The sequence below is a fragment of the Charadrius vociferus genome, unplaced genomic scaffold, assembly GCF_000708025.1.
Source record: "Charadrius vociferus isolate BGI_N301 unplaced genomic scaffold, ASM70802v2 scaffold88, whole genome shotgun sequence".
Classification (NCBI taxonomy): domain Eukaryota; kingdom Metazoa; phylum Chordata; class Aves; order Charadriiformes; family Charadriidae; genus Charadrius; species Charadrius vociferus.
Genome location: NW_009649619.1, coordinates 3,217,926 through 3,232,530, shown reverse-complemented (window position 1 = coordinate 3,232,530; position 14,605 = coordinate 3,217,926). Strand labels below are relative to the sequence as shown.

The 14,605-nt window shown below is 39.2% G+C and overlaps 1 protein-coding gene across 1 annotated transcript in view; it reads left to right on the top strand.

Moving 5' to 3' along the window:
- The window catches only part of KIAA0232 (KIAA0232 ortholog), a 51,957-nt gene extending 37,880 nt beyond the window's left edge, over positions 1–14,077 (top strand). The window contains 3 exon segments of the mRNA XM_009890528.1: positions 9,479–9,607; positions 11,774–11,871; positions 12,826–14,077. Coding sequence (XP_009888830.1) covers positions 9,479–9,607; positions 11,774–11,871; positions 12,826–13,005 — 407 coding nt within the window. The 3' untranslated portion in view covers positions 13,006–14,077.
- The last annotated feature ends 528 nt before the right edge of the window (positions 14,078–14,605 follow it).

The window sequence follows — 14,605 nt, the reverse complement described above, 5'->3', positions numbered from 1 at the left end:
AAGTTAATGGGCTTTTTGGCTTGAGAACATGTATCTAAATTTATTGTTGCGGTTAAGTCTATCTGTAAAAGAAGAGGATTTTTAAGCATTAAAACAATTTTAATATGAAGTAAACTTTAATCAGTAAAGATGATGACTATATCATGTGCAGGAAGGGGTGCAAACGTGATGCAAGTATGTCTTCTGGGTGCAAACTTTTGTCTTTTTAAGAGTAATATTTATTTTCATGAGCATTAAAACAAAATGAATATAAAATACCTAGCATTAGAATGGTTTAGGAGAAGCATTCTTCCTGGACACCTCACACATACATGCATGGCAAAAAGAGTTTTAACTTGAGCGGAGGCTATGGAATTGGCTGATTAGTGTAGATGAGTATTTGTAAAGGATTTTTTAAAAATGAAACTTCTGTGCTTCCTTTTATTGAGTTATAATAAAAGTTAAAGGTATTGTTTAACTCACTGTTATTTAATATAAAGTTTGAATTGTGTTCTGAGGTCCCCTGCTATTTTTGCATAAATAATGGCTGTGAAAATACTAATGTAGACCACAGTGTAATAGTAAAACATTCTGTTTTGTGTCACATAAACTTGAATTATATACATGCTGTGCAAACACACATCTTTGAATACCTCCTGTCTGTAAAACTGTAGGAGAATCTGTTTCAGTTCCCTCCATCTTAACCTTCTATATTAGAATACTTCTTTTAGAATTATAGCATATTTTGCAGCAGGAATTTGCTGATAGCTCCTGCAGAAGTTCTTCAAAAGTGAATGATAATTATATACCTAGCTTTAAGATTTAAAAAACAAAACAAAACAAAAAAAAAAACAAGAAACACCCCTAAAACAACAAAAAAACAACACCACCCCAAACACCACCACCACCTCCTACCCCCAAATACCTCCTTTTTCTTCCAAGTAAATGCTGTTACTATTTAGCTGTGGAGTCATGGGTAGGTACAGCATCTGGTCCAGTTAATGGTCTCTGAATACAACAAAGCTGAATCTTTTATCAACAAATTGGATATGAGCTCTGATCTAGTAGGTGTGCCCAAAGAATGCTTATACTGTTGAGTCCTTGACATAGATAAAGAGATTTGTGGGGTTTGTTGGGATCAGTACCAAACTTTTGAGGTCTGAACATGCCTAGGACAATGCATTTGGGGATGAGGAAATTTTATGGGCAAAAACCCTTAAGTGTTTATGGATCTTATGACTTCATTGGCCTATTAGATTTGGTGAGGTACTTTGCTTTACTGGAATAATTCCATGTAAGTGTGTAACTCCTTTAGGTAGGGCTCGCAAGAGAGGAAGGGGAGTGCCTCATACTGTGGTTCTGAGGTCAATAGTGTAGAAGATAACCTGCGATAAACCTAGGTGGTCGTAAGAGGGAGACAAAATTCAGAGGGGTCTGCTTTCTGCCTTAAAATCAGGAGAATCAAGTGAGGGAAAAACATTTAAGAGCATGTAGAATCATCCACATACAAAGCAAAGGACTTCCTTGTAAAAAAAGAGAGTAATTTTGGGGCTATCTGAGAAGGGATTGGTCCAGATAGTTCTTGGTATGTGCTGATCATGGCAGATGATGAAAACACCTACAAAGACTGATCTCTAACTTTCTAATTAATAAGACATTAATGTGCTGAGATTTTGAAGGGTGAAAGTATCTTGTATGAGAGGGACCTTAAAAAGATAGAGTTCACAATGACGGTATAAAAATCATGAGGACAGCCCAAGGTTTAAAGTAAGCCAATAAAATAAAGATTTGCTACAGCTGAAAGTCCTAGAAGTAAATCAGAAACAGAAGAATGAATGAAGGGTATTTCTGAGAGACAGAACTGACAAGCTTGGAAAGCTATGAAAAGGTAATGGCAAAAAGGTATTGTTTATTGTAGTTTTTGTCATTGTTTGAATTGCTGGTGAAAAGACAATTAAGCAAAGGAGTAGTACAGATAAATTACACTGTTTCAACTAGTTGTAGGAATATTCAGCTGAATACCATGAGGAGCAGCAACTAATTTGAAAAAAAGCCTAGTAGAATACTTGTTTGAGAACACATAGAAGGTAGAAAATATATAAAAGGCAAACACATTTCCATCTTTTTAAAGACAAAAATTGAACTTGGGGTATTACCAGTGACTCTTAAATTCCCTAAAGAAATGTTTTAAACTGTAAGTGGCACAGATGCACGAGAAACCGAGCAAGTTTCTAAGTATTGGTTTGGCAAAAAGATTGCACTCTCAAAATAACATTCAGTGGCTTAGTAGAGGACAAGAGGATGATTAATTTTTCTGATCTGATGTGTAAAATACATGTTTATGAAAATCCTTAATGATATCAATTCGGAAAGTCTGCAGTTACACTGGAAGAATGGGTTAGAATCAAAAGGTTGTTCAGTTGGAGAAGTGGTCTGAAAAATAAAATGCAATCCAGCAGGGACAAATACAAACTTCTAAAGAAAATAATTATCCTCTTCAGAAACACAGTGTGAGGAATGACAGGCGAGGAAATGATGTGAAACAGAAAAGCGACCTCAAGTAGATCATAAGCTGAGCATAAATCAGCAATGACACATTGCAAAAGATGGCAACATTGTGATATATAAATAGGAAAGCCATTCCGTAAGAGGGGAAGTAATTGCTCTGCTGGAGCTGGAAAGCCTTCTGCTGGAGTACCGGGCTCAGCAAAGATCACTACTTTTGAAAACAGAGTGAAGGAACTGGGGTTGCTTTATCTTAAAAAAAAAAAAAAAAAAAAAAAAAAAAAAAGAGAGAGAGAGAGACAGAGAGAAACTTGAAGAAGAGCCCAGCAGTTTTGCAGAAGCTGTATTCATAGTTAGAGGAGATAAGGAGAAAGCTGTGCTTGTCCTCTAGGCTCTGGTAAACATGAAGTGGACGTGATGACTTTAAATCACAGAAAGGGAAATTGAAGAAAAAGAATTCTAACCAGAAAATTAACTTAGTAAGACTCAGTATTATAACTATAATTGAGTAAGGCTCAATTATTTTTAGGGAAGCAGTGGAAATTCTTTCTTGAAGAGATTTAGATTGTAGGAATAGTGCATTTTGAGTCCGGCTTTGTGTTAGAATAGAGACTAGATGATCTCACAGGGTCCCTTACACATATATTTTCAGTGAAATTTGAGAATTAGGTGGCTTCCAAATAGCTTTTAAGAATATAAATAATAGAATCATAGAATGGTTTGGGTTGGAAGGAACCTTTAAAGGTCATCTAGTCCAAGCCCCCTGCAGTGAGCAGGAACATTTTCAACTAGATCAAGTTGCTCAGAGCCCCGTCCAACCTGACCTTGAACGTTTCCAGGGACAGGGCATCTACCACCTCTCTGGGCCAGTGTTTCACCACCCTCATTGTAAAAAAAATTCATCCTCATATCTAGTCTAAATCTACCCGCTTCTAGTTTAAAACCATTACCCCTTTGTCCTATCACAACAGGCCCTGCTAAAAAGTCTGTCCCCATCTTTCTTACAAGCCCCCTTTAAGTACTGGAAGGCCGCAATAAGGTCTCCTGGGAGCCTTCTCTTCTCCAGGCTGAACAACCCCAACTCTCTCAGCCTGTCCGCATAGGAGAGGTTTCCATGCCTTTCATCTTTTTTGTGGCCCTCCTCTGGATCAGCTCCAACAGGTCCATGTCCTTTTGTGCTGAGGTCTCCAGAGCGGGATGCAATACTCCAGGTGGGATCTCACCAGAGGGGAGTAGAGGGACAGAATCACCTCCTTGACCTGCTGGCCAGGCTTCTTTGATAACAGCCGAGGGTACGGTTTGCCTTCTGGGCTACAAGCACACATTGTCGGCTTATGTCCAGCTTTTCATCCACCAGTACCCCGAAGTCCTTCTCAGCACGACTTCTCGCAATTTCTTTGTCCCCCAGCCTGTATCGATACCGAGGGTTGCTCCGACACAAGTGCAGAACCCTGCACTTGGCCATGTTGAACCTCATGAGGTTCAAACTGGCCCACTTCTTGAGCTTGTCCAGGTCCCTCAGGATGGCATCCTGTTCCTCAGGTGTGTCAACCGCACCACTCAGCTTGGTTTTATCTGCAAAATTGCTGCGGGTGCACTTGATCCCACTGTCTATGTCATTGATGAAGATACTGAACAGTACTAGTCCCTATATGGGCCTCTGAGGGACACTGCTTGTCACTAATATCCATCTGGGCATTGAGCCATTGACCAGTACCCTCTGGGTGTGATCATGCAACCAATTCCTCATCCACCAAACAGTCCACCCATCAAATCCATATCTGTCCAGTTTAGAGAGAAGAATGTTGTGGGGGACCGTGTCAAAGGCCTTTTAGAAGTCCAGATAGACAACATCCGCAGCTCTTCCCTTGTCTATTGATGTATTCACTCCATTGTAGAAGACTACTAGGTTGGTCAGGCAGGACTTGCCCTTGGTGAAGCCATGCTGCTTTTGTTGAATCGCCTCCTTGTCCTCCATATGCCTTAGCGTAGCTTCTGGGAGGATCTGTTCCATGGTCTTCCCTGGCACAGAGGTGAGGCTGAGAGGTCAGTAGTTCCCAGGATCCTCCTTTCTACCCTTTTTAAAGATGGGTGCAATGTTTCCCTTTTTCCAGTCACCAGGGACTTCACCTGGTTGCCATGACTTTTCAAATACCACAGAGAGTGGCTTGGCAACTACATCAGCCAATTCCCTTGGGACTCTGGGATGCATCTCATCAGGTCCCATAGCCTTCTGTGTGTTCAGGTTCCTCAGGTGGTCACGAAACTGATCTTCTTTTAACAGCGGGAGGGACTTTTCTCTCCCATTCCCTGCCTTGCGGTCCATCCACTCAAGAGGTGTGGGGAGATATGTTGCCAGTGAAGACTGAGGCAAAGAAGTTGTTGAGTACCTCAGCCTTCTCCTCATCTGTTGTTACCAGTTTGCCAGTCTTACTCATTGTGGGGGTCGGCTTTCTTTGACCTTCCTTTTCTGGCTGACATACCTGTAGGAAGCCCTTCTTACTATTCTTTGCATCCCTTGCCAGCTTCAGCTCCAGCCTTGGCTTGTGCCTTGGCCTTCCTGACCCCATCCCTACACAACCGGGCAGTGTCCCTATAATCTTCCCAGGATACCTGTCCCTGATTCCACTGTCTCTGCATCTCTTTCTTGCCCTTTATTTTGACCAACAGCTCTTGACTCAGCCTTCAGGTCTCTTGCCCTCCTTTCCCAATTTCTTACACCTGATTTCTTACACATAAAGTCTAGTCTCGACTCCCTTTGTTCATTCGTGACCAGCTTCTTAAGCCAGATGTAGCTTCCCTGGGTAGATGATGAACTAAAATTAGGATCTGATCGTGGAATGGGACTCAATGGGTTCATTGCTGCTTTGACTTCTAAGTTATTCGTGTGTTCTTTCTGGTAGTCAGGGATTACAGAGCACGTTCAAGGAAATTTGTACTTGCAGATTAATATGACTTTTAATTTTTCTGTGGTTGGTTATGAAGCTGTCAGTTGTAATACTTCAGGTAATACTCATCATAATGAGGCTTTAGTGCTTATTCTGTTCAGATTCTGCAAAACTTTTGTTACTGCCTTGATCCTTGTCAGCATGCATTCTGAAAGAGTAGAGTTATTCAATACTGGTGTTTTCAAATTAATTCAAATTCAAACTAATATTTCCCCCTATGCAGATTGTTGATAAGATTGAAGTTGTTAGGCATATCCTATACAAAAATGTGTTGCATATTCATAAATGCTCTCCAAGAAATTTGAGATTGCAAAATAAAACTATGTTATTTTCTGCCAAGAAGAAAGAATAAAGTAAATTGCTAATGAACTACTTGCATGAGCAATTAAGCTCTTACCCGAGGAGAAATATTTTTTTTTTTTACATTTCTATATATCAAAGTATAAATAAAATATTTTGGGGGTTGTGGTTTTTTTTAATTTATCAACATGAACTTCCCTTCTAGTACATCTGTATACATAAGGAGAGGGTGAAGGAACCTCGTCCCCCTGCCCCCCCCAGATTTCTCCTACCTTGCCTTTTCCATCTGTGCATTTATCATTCGGGTAATAAAACCTCATATTGCAGATGTGACAGTACCAAGTTTATCATTTTATCATACAGTTGGGTCTTTTTTCTTGAATTCTGCTTTCATGTTTCTAGACGTGGTCTTTCCCAACTTTTGTAGTCATTGTATCCTCACCTGCCTAAACGCCCCCGTCAAAGATAGTCCTGAAAGTTGGCTTAGTATCCTTTCATACAGAAACTACAGTTAAATTTTCTCTTATGTCAGCAAACCAACAGTACCACTCAAATGTGCTGTTTATCAGGCTGCCTCCTGGGCACAGTTGGAAACTGTGGTGTTGGATATGTCCCTTGCTGTAGTGAGTGTGGAACGGTTCACACAAGCAAAACAAGCAAAAGAGTGAAATGCTCCTCCCAGGTGCTCGTTCTGGTAGACTCAGCTCCGCAGTCTCAGGTGCACCCTCCGAAGTAGCTTGTCCTTTTCCCCAGATCTGTATAGTATGATATTCTGCTGCACACTCGCAGTACAGCTTCATCAGCTAATGAATTACGTATTGCTGTCCATAGCAGTCTGGCGAAGAAAGCAGCAATACAATAAAACTGTGTAGAACAGTAATCTTCCTTGGCTGCTTCATTTCAAATACGTGTGTGAGCGGAAAAGGGGAGGAAAAATCTCATTGGCTGTAGGAAACAGCATTCATGGTGCAGGAAACAATCTTTCACTTCTCTGCTTGTTTTCTCTTTTATTCAGTTGTATCCTTAAAACGCTGAATTGCTTTTCTGTCGTGATGCTGGAGATCAAATGCACTGTTTAAAATGGTCATTATCCATTTAAGCTCATAAAATCTCTCCTTCATGTTGACCACTTTACTCCAGCTAGGTTACTGAGTTGTTTCATTGTAATTTGATCTTTGAAGCAGCGCTAGATTTTTTTTTTTAATTGAAAAAACCCTAATACTGGCTTTTATTCCTTTAGAAAGTATTTGTACTGATATTTGCAAAGAATGGTTGTTTTCTGTATGCCAGAGGTTTCATTTGAAATTTTGGATGAAAAACCTAAGTGGACAGCCCTGTTATATGAAGTTCTTCAGAAGGTTCATTTGAGAAAAAGACACAAAATGATTTTGGAAGGAACAAATGTGAGCTAGATGCCAATGAAAGACATATAAGTGCTATTTAAAGTTTTGAAACTATTTTACTCATTCAAACTCTTACACAAACAGTAGCAAACATAAAAATTAATTTTTTCTGCTGTTGGCTTAACTCTCAGTATGGGAGCAGTATTAGGGGGACAGAAGTAAAATTGGGAGTTTTAGTTTCTTCATGTAACTGCACAATTTTGACCCAAATCTACTGAAAATTCATAGACAACTGTGGTTGAAATCAGGCAGGACTCTTGCAAAACTGTAACATTACAGTAGTGTTTGTGCTTGTGAATGCTGAAGTTCTCAAGTGATTTTACATCACCTCAACCAGAAGCTCTAAGAGAAGCCTGAGTTGCCATATGTCCAGCTGTAGAACAGGAAAGGAAACCCATCAGCCTTCTCTCAGACCTGCAGCAAGACTGGGAGGGAAACAGCGCTGCAGCTGGGTTTGCCTTGTTGTCTTTGAGCTCTGCTTAAGAACAACGTAAAATAAACATGGATAGTTTCAGAGAGGAAAGACTTCCACTTGCAATTTCTAATACCGGTACCATTGAGAATAATTGTTATTTAGATGGGTAGCTGGAAAAAGTAATAAAACTTTTCATAGAACCCCGAGAAGTGTATGTGAGTATGTGTGAGAGAGAAGGAGGAGGCATAAATTGAAAATGCTGTTTGAAAAGGGAAAGAATGCCAACAGAGGAAGGCAGTCGTGGTACTATTCTGGAGTTGGCATTTCATATTTATTAATAGGGAGTATTTCTTTAACTTACAGAAATTTTCATAACGAAAGACCGTGCAATTATAGTAAACATCTCGAGCCAGGGGGCGTAGGCTGTGATGGTGAGTGTAGCCCAGGCAGCAGGGCCGGGGGAGCTTGTCATAGCCTGCTGCCAGCCTCAAGCTGGCTTTGCTTGTGACCCGCTGTGGTTCATCCAGCTTCTCGTGTGTGCAGATACGAGTGCAGGTATGACACCAGCGACGTGGGAAACTTTCCAGCTAATAAAGCATCGTGCCTGGGGAGTTTAGATGCCTCTATCTGTAGTCAGCAGCGGAGTGAGGCTTCCATGATGGAATGTATTTGTAAATGCACGTATTTCTTACTGAGTCCTGCTGCAAATATCCTTGAGCTCGCTTTGTGGGTGTTTCTCTTTCTTTCTCTTTTCTTTTTTTAAAAACTATGGTTTAATTTTCCAAGAACTCCCTTTTCTGGGGTTGGGGTTTGAGCTTTTGGGGGGTGGTTCCAAAAGGACTGCTCCTCAGGGTTATGAGAGGAAAGCGGCACAGGTAATTTCAATACTTATTACAGCAGAATTTCACAGGGAAAAAAAGTTACTCTGGCACACACTTCTGAATAGAGCACTCCTGAGTTGCTTATTTGGTTTGAGGGGGACTTCTGTTTATTAAGTAATAAGCATTTGTAAGTAGAGGTTCTATAGGCTGGTAGGTCTACAATAGCTTAAGGAGGAACCAAAGGAGGTTCATTAATTTTCCCTGCTTAAATGTTCTCAGGTTTACAGAGGAGGAAGCTGGGCAGAAACTCGGTGTTCAAGCTCATTTGTTACTGGTTTTTAGTAGCTAATTGCATGACAGTTTGTTCTTGAATCATTCTGTCTAATATCTATAAGGGTTGTCACAAGCTGGTATTATCTTTTGAAGGTTAATGGGGTTACCCAGATGCAGTTATAAAACTGGGGACATGACTGTTGTGACAAGCCTTTGCTATTTTAGCCACGTCCATTAATTTCATGAGGGTAGGGCTCTGGTAGACTTAATTTAGCATTAAAATGTATGTGTGTGGGGGTAGTATTTAGGTATTTTTAGTGAGTAGATGGAGATTATTTTTAGTATAAAGACAAATCTTTAATTATCCTCATAACCAATTTTTCCTCATGTTGGCACATTAATTCTCTAGTTTAATTTTATGTTATCCCATTGAAGGTAATGGTACTGCTTTAAAAATTAAATTTTGCCACTTTTTGTTTGCTTTCTTTTGTGTTTTGTTTTACACTGAACTATTTGTCATGTTGACTAGTGTTATTTCATGGTATTTTCATCTCTTGGGTAGCTATCTGTTCTCTCTTGTTTTGTACTTAGATTATACAGTGTAGGGCTGGAATTCATCTTTTTTTTCTGGATTTGTACAACTCTATCAACAAAGTACGAGCCCGTGTGTGGAGTTCATGTTAATTATAAGAGTTCAGATATTGGATGTTCTATTGTAGTTTGACAGTCCTTTCCCATTAGTACTAGAAATTAAACAGCGTGACCTATAAAAAATCAATTGTAACACCAGTTTCCTCCTTTACATGTAAGTATATTATTTATGGCATAATGAAGCGTGATCATTGTCTAAACACTTTCCTATATTGAATACTAATCTGCAGAGAATGAGTGGCAGCCAGGAAAAGCAATGCTGGTGGGAAAAGGCGCTCTATTCTCCCCTTTTTCCTGCATCACAGTGTGAAGGTAAGAAGCTGTGCCTGTTCGAACTAACTTGCTGTTGCACCTCTGTTAGAATGAAATGCTCTTTCTTACGGATTGGAATTGTTGCAAATGGATTTGAACTACCATCTGTATTTAAAAAGAAAGAAAAAACACAGTAAACTTCCATAATAAATTCTCTAATCTGAGAGAGAACCAGGATGCTTCAGTTGAATTTGTAATAAATCTCTAGCATGCTTCTAAATAGTTTTAAAATTAAAGTACTTTTAAAATAGCCTTAATATTTATGCAAATTTACTTAATTCCAGAGCCTGCAATTCCAGAGCCTGGAGTTAAGTAAATAGAATATTAATCTCTGACTCCAAAAATATTTTATTACATTTTTTAGTATGTTTCAACCTGAATAATACTTACTAGGTAGCCAGCATTATAAGAAGGTGAAAACATGATAATTACCTTTTATGGGTTCGCATAAGTAACATGCCAGTTATTCAGTGAATGTGTGGAATTTCTCTCAAGCTGGGAAGGAGAGGGACTTGCCTCTTGGCCGCTCCTTTCACAGTGACAATCTGGGAATTTTTCTGTCCCGCACAGAGAGCAAGTCCAGTCTTGGTAGGCAGGCTGCTGGCAAGCGGAAGCAGGTGTGCTTGCAGCACTCTCTCTTGCCTCCCAAGAATTCGTAGCATCTGACAGCTGGCCCCAGCCCAGGTTTGCAGTGGGCAGGCAAGCATCCAGACAGCTTTTTTTTTGCCTGCATACCAATTTACCTTTTCTGGGGAGAAGGCAGGAAGCTGAATAAGAACATTGTGTATACCGAATTGCCAGGCTGGCTGATGCTTTCTGTTGGCAGAGGCTCAGCGCAATAAACTTTTGATCAGAGACCTGGTTCCCTAATAATCTGGAAGTAGATTAGCCAGTAATTATTACTGAACTGTTTTTGGAGCGCACCTTGAAGTGTAACCAAGTAAACTGTGTTCTCAGTGCCTAAATGCCCTTACTTTGGTGTTTAGGACAGTTTGGGTTACTTTCAAGAACATCTTAAATTTACTTCCCTCCCAGCTACAGAAGTGTGTTTGCACAGTGAGAGAGAATAGATTGATGCCTACAGGACTTTGATTTGCCTCCTGGACTGGTCACAGAACCTCCCATATTAGAAAAATAATCAGTATTTACAAAGTAAAGATATTTAGTGTCCTTCTGTAAAGTTGTGGGTTTTTTTTTTCACGGTGACAATTGCAGAGGTATTATTGGTCTAATAGCAAATGCAGTGACTCTCACTCTTGAGTACGTATTTTACACTGAGTAATCCTTGAATTCCTGAGAGTGAATTTTGTCATCTTTTTGCTGACATCTGCTGGTGAACCTGCATAACTAATAAAGGTTTCACTGCCTTAGTTCGTCAGAGGAAGACAGAATATACAGTATAAAATACTATGAAGTCCAGAACCTGCTCGATACACTGGCAGAATTTCTGTGAAGTAGAATAGTTCCAGAATTTCCTCTTTTAGATGAAGTTTAACAAAACCAGAGCTGTATCATGAGAGCTAATGTTACTCTTTCACAAATCTTTACCTGTATCCAGTTTTCTGCATGGATATTTTTTCTATATGAATATTGATGCATGTGATCCATATATAACTCTGTGATATATGTTGATATTATATATGGAAATTTGCTCTGGTAAGTAGAAACCATAGCCGTTCATGTCAAGTTTTTTTTTTTTCTGAGCTTCAGTCAGGGTGAGGCTGCTGTTGCAGTATATTTTGTATGGGTATAGAAATAGAAATGACCTGGAACACCATGCAGTATCAGAACTGAAAAACGTACTGAACCATTTGTAATAAAAGAGTAATTCTGACTCTTTGTACCTTACTATTTTAGATGTTTTCATTAACTAAGTAGGTGTTGTTGTTGTTATTATTATTATTATTATTATTACTACTACTACTACTATTATTTGCTTATCCAGGTAAGATTTGATGGAGCTTCCCTAAGGTATTATGCATCTCTTCTTAAGGATGTCAAACTATAAAATCCCCCACAAGCACAGAGTTTACATGGCTTAGAGTGTGAATTTTAACAATACTTGTCTAGATGCTTTCATTTTGGCTAAATGTAAATAACAGTGTTCCTCAATTCTGTTTTTTTCTTCCTTTTTCCTCTGAAACACTCCCACAAACACAATGTCAGAGTGTTACACAAATGCCAAGGGAGAGAATGGTGTAGGAGAATTTGCAGATGTAAAGGAAATATCCAATGATGATGAACATCTTTTAGATTTTAATATGGTAAGTTTGTCATTGGTTTGGGGGAGGAGTTTGTTTATCTTATAAGGGTGTGCTACCACCTCTGTCTTTTCATCACAGTTTTCAGTCTGGCCTCAAATGAAATTCCTACAAGAACCTTCAAAAGCTTTTCCTTCCTTACTCTCTTTTTTAATCTCCTCTGTCTTAAGCGGTCTTCTGAAAAGTCCTCAGTACTTTGGGTAGTACAACCCTTTGTACAGTTGTACTTCTAGTAGTTAAGCAACCTCAGTTTCCTTTGGTAAGGCTTGGGTTTTGCTTGTCCTGTGTGTTAAACGTGAGTCTTCTTTTCCTCAGCTTCTAATTTCAGTAAGCATAGAGTGGGCTGATGTGCACTGTGAAGGCAGAAAGGAGCAGTAAAGGCGTAAACATAATGTATGCCAAATTCTGTCCTGCTTATGAACAAAAACCTGATTTTTTTGCTCTAGGGAAGATCTTTGTGTACACATGCACTTACTGATATACTTTCAAACTTTTAGTGATGGTAGCAGTTAAATTTACACTGTGCCGTGCTTGCTATAGCTTCACTGATTCAGCTGAAAATATATTGGTTTTGCCTGAAGTTTAGTCAGATCTGTGCTGTGTTTTCTTGATGTTTAATGCTTACTACCAAATTTTGGAGGTAACTTTTACAGTAATTTTCTAACATCGTGACCTGTGATAACGATGCATTCTGAGTTAGTTCACTTCTGATTTTCTTGCTGTTTTGTACAAATCCTAAAATTAAGGAATAGGGGAAAATAATAAAAGCTTCACCTTTTTTTCCTGCTGTTCTGCAGTCCTTTCTACATAGTGGACTAAGTCAGGAAAGAGGAGGACTTGCCCTGTAATCGTGACATCTCTCTTGAACAACTACAAAACTATATACCCTCCCAGCTCAGAGAAAAGCAAGCATGTTCTTTCTTGTTCCCCATCAACACTGTCAGTTTAAATCCTTAGGTTTCTTCTGTTTATGAAGCAAGATGTGCAGATGATATAAATGCTGAGGCAAAACCAAATGGCTTCAGGAAGAAGATCTACTCCAGTGATAGCTCCAGCTCTGAAGACACAGCTTCAGAAGGTGGAAGTGAATGGGCTGATCCGTGTGAGGAGGAGCTTTTTTCTCGAACTCAACTATAAAAACTGCAGAGTAGAACAGATGATTTAAAAGTAACATGAGATGGAAAACTATCCTTCTTGAGGGTCTGTAGCTCTAAAACAACAACTTGAGTTTCCTCTTCAGTTAATGGATTCAGATGTGTATTTATCTTTCTCTTCTTGCTTATTTTATAGATGAGGACACAGCTGTCCTGTTGAAGATTTTTTTTTTTTCCCAAAAAAACCTGTTAAAATTCTTGGCTATTTGAACTAGACTAGATTGTGTTGTCAAATCAAGAATGGATGTGCATGTGCTTGTCTTAGTAGTACCACTGCTTTTTTGCATCTTAATTGCAGTTATTTTCATTCGTAACTGTAGCCCTACCACTATTACTATCTTCTTAGCATCGCAGTGTCTACAACTACTTCTGCTATTCAGAGACTTCAGCTTTCTGCACATTAGGCTTTGTTCTTTAAGAACTGGGAGATAAATACTTAACACTGTAATCTATCAGTGCCTTTCTGAATGCAGGAGAAAAGCATGAATGACTTGTCCAGTCTTCATTCAGTAAATCTCATAACTTTGAAGTAGGAACAACAGGGTTGTGCTTTAGAGACTTACAGAAACTGTGTTTTCTATCCTATGATTCCCCCCTCCCGCAAACCAACACTGCGGATACCATGGTTTGTATTTTGCTAACTGGAGAAGCCAAGGATTTTTTTGTAGGTATGGAGGCAATGTGGGGTTTTTTTTTTTCCTTTTTTTCTTTTTTTTTGTCCTTTTTAGCAACTTGCCGATGTGGGGCAGAAGTTTAAAAAGTAACACCAAAAATAATAAACCACTGGGGTGATGTGTGGATTGTTGTGAATTTTGTAACGAGTAATGAGAATGTTGTCTTGTTGCAGATGATGGCATTCATGTAAGCTGCAAAAGCGTCCCGTACTGAACTTGAGCCTGAATGACTGAAACTATCTAAAATGCTCAGAGCGTTCAATGTTTTAAATGCAAAGGGTCAGTGCTTCACTCGAAAGAAATCCTGTGGCTGCTGCAGTTAGCTGCTGTTGTGGCTGTAATTTAGTAAATCTCGTAGTTCATTTTGTGTTTCTGAGAGAATGTGTGGGGCAAGTTATGTGTGAGGTGGGCGGGGGCAGGGAAAGTGATGACTTACAGCATACATGTGTGATTGCAGTAGTGATTGTTGCTTTATGTGACTTGCTTTTAAATTTTACTTTGTTAACTTAGTCAAAATACATTGTCAAGTTGCATCTGTACGAGACTATCAACTCCTTGTGCTTTTAACACATTATGCAAAATGTATAAGCCAGGAGGAGCAATATTTGCAAAACTAAACATTCTAAGTTTTTACCAACTCTTAGTTTATAAAACAACAACAACTAACTAGTCTATACAATAGCAGCATGTCTATAACATCAGGAAGCGCAGGAAGTCCAATGCTGACTTGAAAAGCTTAACCATTAATTTTGACAGGCAATAAACCTCATGAGAACTATAGCTGTTTGAAATGTGAGCTGAACTGCCTTTGAAATATGTTCTGTGCTAGAAGGGTTTTCCAAGTAACTGGGTTTTGTTGCCTTTATTCAATTGATAATGTAAGAATTGAAATACATGGTTGGAAAACCA